Genomic DNA, 12096 nt, shown 5'->3' with positions numbered 1-12096 from the left:
AAGGAGACTGGACCTCGGGAGGTGCGGAACCAGTTTCAAACTAAAACAAAAACTACATCCCCAGCAGGAAGGGAAATGCAAAGGGAGAGGACAAAATGTTTTCAAACATCTGAAGAGGTTTGTGTTTTTTATTGAGTGTGTGTGTGTGCTCACAGACAGACTGAGTGTGTGTGGGTACGTGTGTGAGAAGGAGGATAGAAGCTGCCACTCTCTGAGAGCCAAGCGGAGGAAAAATGGGGATAAGAGCCTCTTCAAAGAGCAGTGAATTTGTTGGAGAAGCCAGTGCCATTTAGCACGTACGCCTAAATAAGTATGGGAAGGGTAGTGAGTGAGGGGGTTGAGAAACAGAAGACGTGGGGGGGCCGGCGGATACTTGGATGGATAAAGATTCATGTCACTTGCAGGAAAGCTTTACCCTGCTTCAAAAGGGAAAAAAGAAGAAGAGGAGCGATGAATGCACATTGAATGTCACTCAGGACACTGAGGTCCACTCCTTGTCCATGAAAGCTGCGTCTTGATTTCCAGTTGTCTGCTTCAGAGAACATCTTTCTTCTCACCTCATCTTACGAGCAGCAGGGGTCTTTAACCAAACTCATTCCTTGGAAATAGGCTAATTGTGTTCAGTTGACTTCCTTAGATGCAACAGCCCTTACAAGTTAATCACCCAGGAAAGCCTCTTACTGACAGCTATGCCTTAATTGCATACCAGACTGTGCCCATCAATTTCGCGGCCGAAAATCCACACATTCCACCTGCATGGTAATGAGATATTCTGTCAAAAACCTTTGGTGCTCATTGGGAGAAATCCTGCATGTGAGGAAACATTAGAGAGCTATGCCACAACAGTTGCAATCAACTGCATGTGCTACTGATATGCCTGGTGCCAACACTACTCCAGAGTTTTAGACTTGCTTAAACAGAGAGGTTTGGAAACGCTGCTGGCTCCATTTTAGTTTGAAAACTCCAGGGGGAACGTTTTATTTCTTGATGTGCAAAAGCGGAGAATTTTGAAATGACTCAGACACTCACACACGCTTGCTGATTCGGTCAAGATGTAGCCTTCGCTAATTTGTTAGCGAATATAACAACCCTGTTCCAGAAGAACACAAAAGGCATCAGCTGCAGGTACCAGTGTAGAACACAACAACTGTTGCTGACCCTGTTGTATTTGCTAACAGCTGTTATGCAGTTGAATTCTGCATTTTGCTGACACAACTGCTTACATGTGTATAACACAAGCTATTATTTGAGCAATCTGCGACAATTTCCATGTGCAGCGGGACGTGTGTGCCTTCCTGTTAACACCGGCATGTGCATGCAAGTGAGTGGTCACATGATATGCATTTTCAGATATCAGATATGGAACCAACATACTTGTGTGGACAGAGACTGTTTTAGTCTAAAAACACTATTTTCAAATGAAGTTATAGTAGTATGCATGTGGCCTTTAATTCTACTTTGCAGATCCCATAGTTATGCTATTAAGATCCTCTTTCAGCTCTTTTTGTGAAGACTCCTCTGCAGCATCACCAGGGGCCCTTCAGTCTAAACCAAAAACATTAAAGGCCAAACAAACTGACCAGTGTGACAATAAAAGAGGAATGCAGCAGGATGGGTTGGATTTGTTTTTATGTTATGAGACTGTGCCCGCTCTTCCTCTCTCTGGTCTCAGCTCATCTGCTAGTTCCATGCTGCGTTTTAGCGTTTATCCAGGGAGGCAGAGGTGAAAATGCTAACCTTTTCCACACAGCAATAACTTCCCACCATGACATCAAACCAACATTGCCTCAGTGTCCCCCAGTGCTCGCTGTGAAAATGTCAGGCGAGCTCTTTTCATCTCAGGGAAATCCTATCTGATTTACTCTCCCCCTGCCTTCCTCAGCTGAGGCGTCTGTTTGTACAGGGCCATGTTTCATTTGAATATCAAAGCCTATGAGGAGATGGCCAGACACTTTAAATGCCATTTTTGGGGCTTCTCTTGAGGAATGTGACTGCCTAAGTGTCCTTGACGAAGGAACCTAATCACTGAGACAATGTCTGCTTTGTGGTGGCAGGGCGACGGTAATCTCTATCTCCTCTCTGCTCTGTAGACAAGATGGACACAGAAAAGGCTATTTGCATCCCAGTGTGCAGCTCTTTTTGGTTCCACACTTAAGATGGTGTTTGAGAAATCGCTCGCATTTTTGGCTGTGAACCTAAGGAACCGTGATGGTGAATATCCTGACATGCCCTACATGTAATTACTGTGCTCCTCTCACAATGAACTATGCTTAACCAACAGATTAAGTCACACAGTGGAGTTTTCTGGTGCAACTAAACAAACAAAAGTTATTTTGTCATTTCAGACATACTCTGACTAGGTGGTGTGTCTCCTTGAGGTTGAACAAATGTGGAGCATGGAATTACTTCTTCATAAAACAAAGGTTTCGAAATAAACAAAGATCAACATTCCCAAGGCTGATCTTTGTATATTTTGAAACTTTTGTTTTCTTTGAATCTATTTAAACCTGTTTGCAGTCTTCTTCCTTACCTTTGTTTGTTGAATGTTACCACCACCATCCGTGGAATAACATTAAAACTTTGGCAGGGATTTGTATCAGATTGCACAAGTTGATTGTGTGATTATGTAAATCCTCTTACACCCAAAAAAAAAACATTGCTTCAAGGCACTGATGGTCAAAACCCCCATAACTAGGTATAATTTCAATCATCAATTCATCATTTGTTGTGTTATTGTAATAGTTATGATGAGGAGGAACCCAAAAATGAGCAAAAAGAAATATATAAACTCAAGACTGTGTTTCATATTGTTGTTATTTTGTTGAGACCCACATTTGTGCAATTGTAGGAGATCCTGCTAAACAGACAATGTGTTGTTATATCAATCTTCAGTTTATCATGGTGCTGTATTATGTTGTAAGTTACATAAATGTATTTTCCTGCATCTACGGAAGCACTTCTGTTGTTCTATTGTTGCAGTCTGCTTTTGCTTTCTTAATGCCTCTCTTATTCAAACGGACGATGAGGTAAATCCTGAAAAACAGCAAACAAAAACATAGCAGCTAGACAATAGCATAGTGTCCTCACGATAACACTATCAAGCATCTAGCCCTTTATCTTCGCCGAGCCTCTGTGTGTGAAGAATCCGCCAGTATCTTTTGCTTCCTGCAACAAAAGCTTGGCATGTTCCTACACCGCTCCTGGAGGTGCCTCTCCTACTTTTCATCTGATGAGCCTGGTATGAATGGAGGCATGAACAGTGGCCCCTGTCTTTGTTATGAACTCATCTAAACTAGGATGAAAGCCTCTCTTAGTAATCTCTGGGATCCACAGATATATCCTGCAGTTTATTGTGTGGACTGCAGCATTTATTGTCATGCACACTGCACGTTATTTGCAGAGAATTACATGAAAATGGCTTCTTAATCTTTTTCTTGGCTCCTCTAGCTTCATCTATGCACCAGTTTTCATCTTATTTTCACTTGTCATGAGCAATGCTTTAGATAAAGATTCATTACACTTTCCCATAAATATATCTATCTGGACTTTGAAAGTGACCTATTTCATTAAGCCAGTTCATGAAACATTTATTAACTTCATACATGAACGTGGTAGGAATGTACCTTTATTTCTGTTCTTACTTTCTCTTTAGTTTGTGAAAGTCTTGAGTTGTTTCATTCCTGCTGTATTTGTAATGCGCAGTCTTCGCCGAGGAGGTCGCTGTTTCCACTCTCGCGAGGCTTTCATACCGGAAGCGATGACGGCGAAGGTCAAGAATTAAACATGGCGCTCCGCGGTGCATTGAGGTCTGTGTACACCTCGTTTGCGGGGTTAAAATTAGGAAGTGCAGCCTCTCAAGTGGGAGTTTTCCAGACGGTAAATGTCCCTCGGCTGTCTGCCATCACCGTCCCGAGCAGAGGGATCCGCCAGGGTGAGTGTTTCATCCACACGTGACGGTTTCAGCCTATCGGTGTGTTAGCTAGCATGCTAATGTAGAGGCACTGACAGCTCAGCGCAGATGTCTCCTCACTGAAAAACCTGCAGCCACCAAACAAACTCAGAGGATCCGCTGCTTATTTCAACTCCTAGTGTGAAAGCAAAACAAGATGAAACACGAATATAGCAGAGAGTCACTCATTTGCTTGTCTTTAAACAACCTTTATTCAAACACACATGTTGTCATGTTTGTGAAGAGTTCGAGACTGACTGTGAAATATATTTACTTGCCATCGAAAAAGTCAGTGGTTGTATGACTGTCTCTCACAGACGAGGAGGCCAATCCTGAAAAATAGCAACTGCAATAGCTGTGTTTATGAATACTGTGTAATGTTTTACTTCCTGTTTCTTTGCAGTGGTAGAGAAGCAGGAGGGTAAAACAACGATGGTAAGTAAAAGAGTGTTGTGATGGTAAACTGACAATAATAGTGTACGTGCAATTTATATTCTGTATTATTTTGGTTGTTAAATATATTCTCTTTTTATCTGTTGTATACAGTATCCATTATAGTGATTTTAATGCTTTATGACATGCATCTCAAACACCAACATATTTCTAAGACGTTCACATTTGATTTGACCTCCATCAGCACACCTCTATAACAACCAGTTATACTGTGATATAGTTGGTTGAGGGTCTCAAAGGACTGTGACTGGACATAACAGTTTTTATTTCAAAGGTGAATCACACCGACTAAAATGGCGAGCCTCCAAAAGAAGCTGGCATTGCTCCGTATTAGACCAGCTGTAGTAACGCTCATCTTTTCTCAGATCGAAGGACAGATCGTGGATGTTCCAGTGGGACCACAGCCTCCAAACCCCACAGCCAAATGTCCTATCTACAGATGGAACCTACAGCACAAATACAACTACACTGTAAATGCATTCAGGGGCAGGCAATGACCAAATAAGATATTATTTAAAGTTTTATCAGCTGTTTAAGGTGTTTGATTGGATTTTTTTCCCTCTCTAAGGACGTCTTGTTGCTCAGTCAGTTCATCAGGTCAGATGGAGGGATGTTGCCCAGGAGAATCACTGGTCTCTGTCCACAGGAACATCGCAAGATTACCATTTGTGTGCAGATGGCTCACAGAGCAGGTCTGTGTCACTGCCCCTCTGTGTGGTTTCACATACATTATTATCTACTATGATCCCAAGATATCCTCATTTTGTCTGTCTGATTTAACACTGAAACTGTAGGTGTATCTTTATAACATTGACAACAAGTAGTCAAGATAATGTTGATAGTGTTGAGTTTGACTCTATCGAATGGCAAACAGGAAACTGTGTCAAGAAAGCAGGATAGAGTTGAACCCTAATCCCCAATATGTTATTTTCTAATAAAATGAGATTGCATCATTACTGTTTGTATGTAAAACAAAAACATTTGGTTAGATGTTAATTATAGATTCAAGTATTAAAGCTGAATTTGAACTGCTTGTCACAATCCTGGTTCCCATATATTTTTGGACACTATCACCTATAAGGAAAGTTGGTGACAGGGATAAGTAATTCCTTTGTTCACCGCAAATTTGGTGGAAAGTGATTCTTAATGTGTGGCATGAATTTAATCCAACTAAACTGTTTTTTCCCACCGTACTCACTGACGATCTTTCTCTGATGACAGTGTTGCTGACATGTTTGAGTTCAACTCCTTGTTTTTTTGCTTTGCTCAAGGTCTACTACCTGACCACAAACCCAAACTTCCTGAAGGCCATGTCCCAAAGAGGCCCAAGCCACAACTTAACAGGTGATACATGTGTCTGTGTGTATGTTTTTCACCATCATCTACCAACTCTCAGCATGTATGTCTATCAATAGATAAATGTTTTACATTTCTTTTCTTTCTTTTTTTTTTTTTTTTTTTTTTTTTTTTTACAGATATTTGACTCGTTGGTCCATTAACTCTGTGAAACCCATCTATAAAAAAGGACTGAAGTGGTGTAAGAAGCGAATGCTTGTTGGCCACCCAGCACTCAAGGACAATGTGCATTATGGTGTCAAGCCTCTTTACATGAAACACTGAAGGACAAAAAGCCTGACGAATCAGCACAGCAGCTGTCGGAAGAGTAGGTGGGCCAATTACGCATGGATGCTGCGGATTTTCACGTCTGACTTTTGCGATAGTGCCCTGGGAAAAGGCCTAAACGCGTCATCCATCTGTTAATCTACCTTTTGTTTATAAAACTGTGTCACACTTCTCAGACCCATCAGACTCATCCATTTCTCTCTGTGGGTTTTCAAAAAGCCTTGAAGTGAACTCACTCACTGACAACTTAATGTGAACAACAACTGGGTCAGTGTTACACTTTCAAAGTAGGTGGTATGTTGACTGTGTAAACTCAAGGAAACACAGATGTGCAAATAAAATGTCTGTTTATTCTACCTCTCAGCATTTGTTTACTGTATAGAAATAGACTTTATGCATGAGAACTAAATAAGAGAGGGCTTGTCGACACAAAGTGCATAACTGAACAGTTTATTCATTTTAAGAGAAGGCAAACAGTTGTGCAATATGTTTCAAAGAAGAGACTTTGGTTTTGAAGAGCTGTATGGAAAACTACAGCTTGAAATACGTTTTTAAGTGTTTCTTTACAGCATGAAGGGAAGGTCCAAATTCTTGGCCCCATTACCAATGTAGATGTATCCGTGCTGTGGCGTCATTGGCACGTGGTAGAAGGTCAGACCGAGCCACAACAGGCTGCGAAGAACGCACACTTTGCTGCCACTTTCAAACTGGAGGCTCCATGATCCTGCAGACAAGGGCAGAAAGCTTGTAAACACTTGATACATGCAAGAGGCTGCAACGTCATGTTTTCTGACTAGAGTAGCCGGCTGGAGTACTATTTGGAAATCACTCCAAGAAAGTTATGCTGTTTTGTATGCCAGGGGCAGCCAATCAACACTGTGTTTAATGATATCTACAGTTGAACCTGTTCCTGAAAATGTTTGGGTGTGACCACAAACCAAAGACCCAGAGCATAGACAACATGAACTACACTAAAGGGAGATGATTCTGAGAAACAAGACAATAGTTTCCCTCATTGTTTTGTTTCTGATAAAGTATGATTCAATTCAAATATAAATGACTAAGAGGTGTGGGAGAATGGAAAAATCTAAAGCTGTAAATCGAGAGCTGGACACAATGGTTGTGGAAAAGAGGTGGAGCACAGCCCGGGGGTCTTCGAAGTAAACATCTGTCTTTTGGTAGAGATGCATTATATTGCATTTTCCCCAAGGTCCCATTCAAAAAAAGAAAAAAACTGTCTCCTTTTCAGCAAACTCATGTGAAATGCTGTTCAAACGGCTGCAGTGAGTGTGGCATTGAGACAGCTGTGTAGTGTCTGCTGCAGCGATGACACTGTTAACGTCAGTATCAACTCAAAGAACACACGCAAACATATACACATGAGGAAGCTCTGAAATCAAACATCTGTTGCACATTTAGTCTTGGACGCTCATACACTTGAACATGCAGGACGTCACTTAATCTACATCACATCCAGCCAAGAAACCAACCTCACAGGCTTGCTAGACAAAAGCTGCTTGCCGACATGCACTGAACTATAAAGATCCTCCCAGGATGACAAAGCAGAGCCACACACCCAATTCTCAGCATTTGACCACACAAATCTGAAAAAGTCAACATCAGTATTTCCTGCTTTTAACCACATAACATAATAACAAATTGACAAATAAATAAATGGCATGGCACTCAGGCCCAACAGTCTCCTTAAATCTAATCAAACTGCACACACTCCTAGATTACATTTACTTAAAGGTACAGTGTGTAGAATTTTGTGATATCTAGTGTTGAAGTTGCATGTTGCAGCTGAACACCCCTCACCTCACCCTCTCCTTCCACACATGAAAAAGAACCTGTGGCAGCCTTTAATTGTCATAAAAACTCAAAAGGTGTTTAGTTTGTCCAGTCTGGACTAATGTAAAAAACATGCCAGCCTCCGTAGAGAGGAGCCCCCGATGTAAATATAAAGTATTTAAATATAAAGGGCCTTTTCTGGGGTAAAGAAAACTACAATTCATACAATTTAGATGAAATGAACTATTGAAAACATCATGAGAATTATTCTACATTCAATTTCTGCCAAGAGTTCCCTTTCACCTAAATCTTACACACTAGACCTTTTACTCCTGCAGTACTTGGGCCCTGAATCTAGAACTGAGAGCCAAGATATTTCTCATCAAATCAAATCTATAGCAGAGATGTCATCAAACCACAAGAGGCAAAACTTCCTCATTTCGAGTGAGATACTTCTTACAACACATTCCCATGAAATCTGGAGGCCAGGGGGATTTATCAGTGTAGCCTTGCTCAATTTCATTTTACAGTTAGAATGACGTAGGTGTTTTACTCTGAAAAACGTCTCTTGAATTTCCCTTCACCATACTAATTCATATTGTGATCTCATCTCATTATTTATAATATAGCATGTGAGTGAAAAACCTCAAGTTGTATCACTGGCTCTGTAAAGGCCTCATTGACACATGAATTAAAACTATCCTCTCAAGTGTTCAGGGACTGACATCAGAACAATCGGCGACATGTTTTAGTGTCGGGTAAACTGAGCTCTGTGGCTTCACCTTTAGGAATGTCATCACTCAGCACATCCAGGAAGTCAATAGCTGGGTTGAGTTGACTTGTCTCCAGGATGCTTTTCTTCTTCAGATTCTTTGGTTCGCTGAAGTGTAGGAAACTGTCGAGCTTTCCTGCCTCAGAGTGAGACAGACCTGCCAATGCACATAAGAAATAAATTCACAAAGAAATAAACTTTTCCACAGGGTACTGAACTGTAAGTTAACCAAATACATTTCTTTATGAAACATTTCCCAATGTTTCGATTGACGTATTGGTCCCATTAACATAAATACCACATTTTATCAATGCTTGATGAAACACCTTACACGCAGCTGCAAATGTTTAAGCTCCACTACAGGATTAAGACTCACACATGATGTGAAACATTGAAATGTGTTTACCACTAAAGCTGCGGTTGATCTGGACAAGGCCGTGCGGACTCTTGATGAACGCACCTCGTGGTACCACAGACACTTCCTCATCGATGTGATGAACCGTCACTGCCAGCCTGCTCTCCTCATTCACTTTGGTCTGAAACCAAGAGCACCTTTTCATGACTGTTCAGATAGCAACAATAGAAACGAATCACAGAAATGCTCCAGTTAGACTCTTTCGTACTCTCTTCTTCTGCCATCTGTGTTCATTACAGTGAACAGGATTACACAAAAACTACTGGACAGAATTTTTGGGTGGATTTTGATCACTGGGCACATTCTGAAAACCTTTTTTCACTTTCTTAAACATTTTTGTTGATTACTCAGAGAATAATGTGCAAATCCTTATGAGAAAAAATATATCTAGGGGGTTAATGTCTATGACAGTGTGTAACTGCATGCTGATCCAACAACAATTCTAGATCTAGTGAATTTAAATTTGGTTCCATGTAAGTACCACTGGTGTGCAGTTGAGAAATGTAATGTAATGTGGCCTTAGCTGTAAGGCTTGTTTTAATTTTAGGGGACTGCTGGGCCTTGGTAGAGGTATGTGCTCTACTGAGCACAATTCTAGTTGTATGTTTAATTTAGGTCCCACATTCATCTTTGCTGTTATTTTTGGTTGAGGTCAGTTCTGATCCATGACGCTGAGCTAAAATACTTTCTTTTGCATAAAAATAGATGGATGGATTTATTTGTCAACGGCCTCCAGGACCACGGATCACTTTGTCTATACTGTGCACCTAAGTGACTTTTGTATTTCTGTGACTTGGACTTTATATCCACAGTACTGATGTTGCTCACCACTACCTCCTCCTCTTCATCTCCTCCTCCTCGCCTGTGGATCTCCCGATGCTCATACACATGTGAGGGGTCTCCTGTGAAGCCACCCTTGGCAGCTCTGGACACTTGGTCGATTAAAGGGTCTGTGGCAGGGGGCAGCAGGAACCAGTCCACACAGTTCAAGCTGCAGGAAACAGCCATAACACACACAATCTGGCTTTTCTACACACAGTAGATGAATGAAACAGAACCATGGGTGAGATTCTCCTACCTATACAGATTCTTCCTGTCCTTCATCTCATCCTCTCCTCTCCCCTGTGCAATAAAATAATCCCCCTTCAACCCAAGCACTTTGCCCCAGAGCACAACTCGCTTGAACTTGTGGTTTTTCTGCAGAATCAACAAGGAAGTGTGCAGGGCGGTTCTTTGCTCGACATTCAGAGTGTCCCCACTTCCGGCGACGAGTTCCAGGGAAAAGTACAGCGACTGGGAATCCATTGTTTCTCCAGTGAACCTGGTCACAGCGTCAATAATCCGAGTCTCAACGTCGCTGCGGTGTTTTCAACTGCTGGCCAGCTAGCATAACAGCTAACAACACAGTGCGAGCGCTGCTGCAGTGGTTGCTACTGACAACGACGCTCGTCGACGTGGTTGCTATAGTAACGCTAAACATATGCGTTGCGTTACCTGCCTGTATCTTTTCTGCTTTTAGGTAATTTACTGAGACATGTGGTTACTTCTACTACTTGTCTTTGCACTATCACAACTCATTGTATATCACCATATTATATTATATTATAAAACTTTGCTGCTACCTCAAACATTTTCACTGAGAACTGTCTTTTATTTTTATTTTTATTTATTGTCTACTTTTGTGAGCATATGTCTGTCTTCATTTGTTGTGCCTGTGCACTTTACTGTTACTTGTGTTAGGAAATGTCTCGTCTTGTCTTCACCGTGGGATAGTTAGGAACGCAGGTTCGATTCCTTTGTATGTCTGGTGTATGTGAAGGTACAGACAATAAAGCAGACTTTGACTTTACTTTACCCATGCTACGCACAATATGGTCAGCAGGGGGCGCCTCCTGCATAATACGATGGTAATTTAGTGGCTGCCGCTGGCAGAGAAGAAGTTGTCAGAACCATGTGAGAACTAAACTGTGTTGTTTATATTTTCAGGTAAGCTGATTAAAAACACAACCTCAGGCGATGCGAGTTCATGTGAGTAACTTTGACATGCGAGACGTTCATCTTGACCATAGTAATGGCGGCTGGCCATAATCAAAATGGCGGGCGCCGAGTGAGAGAAATCCATTAGCCAAACTAAAGGACATTCAGGATCTTTCTGGATGATCTGTAGTCAGTTGTGTCATGAGAGTGTCATGCTAATTGAGTAATGCGAATTGTTGTTAGCATTGCTAATGCTACAGCCTTGGTTTTTAAGAGTTGAAAACGGTGTCAAGGTCTTCAAAATAAGAGTCCTCGTCATGTTTGCTGTGTTTAGCAGCCCTTATCTGTCATCAAAGTGTTTACGGATAGTTTTCAGTGTCAAAAAGGATAAAAGGACCTGACAAGGTCATACAACTACTGTTGTGTTAAATACTTTCCAATTAATAATTTGCCTGTGTCTGAAATTGCTTAATCTTAAAGGTAAAATTGATACTTACCTGTGATCCCTGCAATTAGAAAATGAATGATTTACTGTGGATATCCAGGAGGGAAAAGCAGTGGAGGGGATCAGGTTATGATAGAAATAGATGTGTATTTATTATGTATTGTAATGTAACTGTTTATTATTGCTCCTATTTGGTGATCGTATAAAAGGACAATGCTGAGGCTGGTCGTGAAGAAGGTGTTGACACGTGATGAGTGTATGCAGGCCAGGAGAGCGCCTGAGAACACAACTGTATTCTTTATATTCTCTACAGTAAATGAATGTGATGATGGAGCACACATCTGCTTATGAAACGCATCCTTTTCAATAGTGTACGACTATGCTCATTGACAGCAGATGATTATTTGATGCAGTTGTGGATTCGATTTTTAATTGTCCTCTTTCTAACAGATAAAGTCCCACATTCACTCACTGAACAGTGTGTGGTGGACAGAAAGGGTTAAGTCCTTTGCACAGCTGGCAGGATGCATGCTCAGATCCCTGTAATATTACTGCATGGGAATAAGAGTCAGTGTAGTGTTTGATAATAATCACAGGATATATTTTCCATTTAAATACTGTCATTATGTGTTTGTAGAGAATAGAAATAGCTTCACCGTTAATAAACAATG

General features: G+C 41.2%; 2 protein-coding genes across 5 annotated transcripts; one reads left to right on the top strand and one right to left on the bottom strand.

The window, feature by feature from the left end:
- The first annotated feature begins 3674 nt into the window (after positions 1–3674).
- mrps18a (mitochondrial ribosomal protein S18A) lies at positions 3675–6381 on the top strand. The gene is made up of 6 exons (XM_020091473.2): positions 3675–3931; positions 4353–4384; positions 4768–4872; positions 4971–5094; positions 5674–5746; positions 5878–6381. The coding sequence occupies exons 1-6, from the start codon at positions 3784–3786 to the stop codon at positions 6020–6022; spliced, it is 627 nt and encodes a 208-aa protein (XP_019947032.1). The 5' UTR covers positions 3675–3783; the 3' UTR covers positions 6023–6381.
- Positions 6382–6459: 78 nt separating this feature from the next.
- rsph9 (radial spoke head component 9) lies at positions 6460–10456 on the bottom strand. Of its 4 annotated transcripts, none has more exons than XM_069514701.1 (5): positions 10082–10456; positions 9838–9994; positions 9049–9124; positions 8599–8745; positions 6460–6749 (listed from the first exon to the last, which is right to left on the bottom strand). In XM_069514701.1, exons 1-5 carry the CDS (start codon positions 10306–10308, stop codon positions 6589–6591), a joined length of 768 nt encoding a protein of 255 aa, XP_069370802.1. In that variant the 5' UTR covers positions 10309–10456; the 3' UTR covers positions 6460–6588. The 4 variants fall into 4 exon arrangements, with proteins under 4 accessions (XP_069370802.1, XP_019947031.2, XP_019947030.2 ...); XM_020091472.2 differs by having other exon boundaries at positions 9832–9994; positions 10082–10455; XM_020091471.2 differs by having other exon boundaries at positions 8995–9124; positions 10082–10453.
- Between the last annotated feature and the right edge of the window lie 1640 nt (positions 10457–12096).

This window comes from Paralichthys olivaceus, chromosome 19 (genome assembly GCF_024713975.1).
Source record: "Paralichthys olivaceus isolate ysfri-2021 chromosome 19, ASM2471397v2, whole genome shotgun sequence".
NCBI classification, from domain to species: domain Eukaryota; kingdom Metazoa; phylum Chordata; class Actinopteri; order Pleuronectiformes; family Paralichthyidae; genus Paralichthys; species Paralichthys olivaceus.
Note: the sequence above shows the minus strand (reverse complement) of the source record. Positions and strands in the feature narration are given on the sequence as shown.

Coding starts and splice junctions, on each gene's coding strand:
- rsph9 (XM_020091470.2), bottom strand. CDS start 10,308: ATGGATTCCCAGTCGCTGTACTTTTCCCTGGAACTCGTCGCCGGAAGT. Junction 9,125..9,831: donor ATGAAGAGGAGGAGGTAGTG/GTGAGCAACATC, acceptor TCTTGGTTTCAG/ACCAAAGTGAATGAGGAGAG. Junction 6,750..8,598: donor GAGTGATGACATTCCTAAAG/GTGAAGCCACAG, acceptor CCTTGTCTGCAG/GATCATGGAGCCTCCAGTTT.
- mrps18a (XM_020091473.2), top strand. CDS start 3,784: ATGGCGCTCCGCGGTGCATTGAGGTCTGTGTACACCTCGTTTGCGGGG. Junction 3,932..4,352: donor GAGCAGAGGGATCCGCCAGG/GTGAGTGTTTCA, acceptor GTTTCTTTGCAG/TGGTAGAGAAGCAGGAGGGT. Junction 4,385..4,767: donor AGGAGGGTAAAACAACGATG/GTAAGTAAAAGA, acceptor ATCTTTTCTCAG/ATCGAAGGACAGATCGTGGA.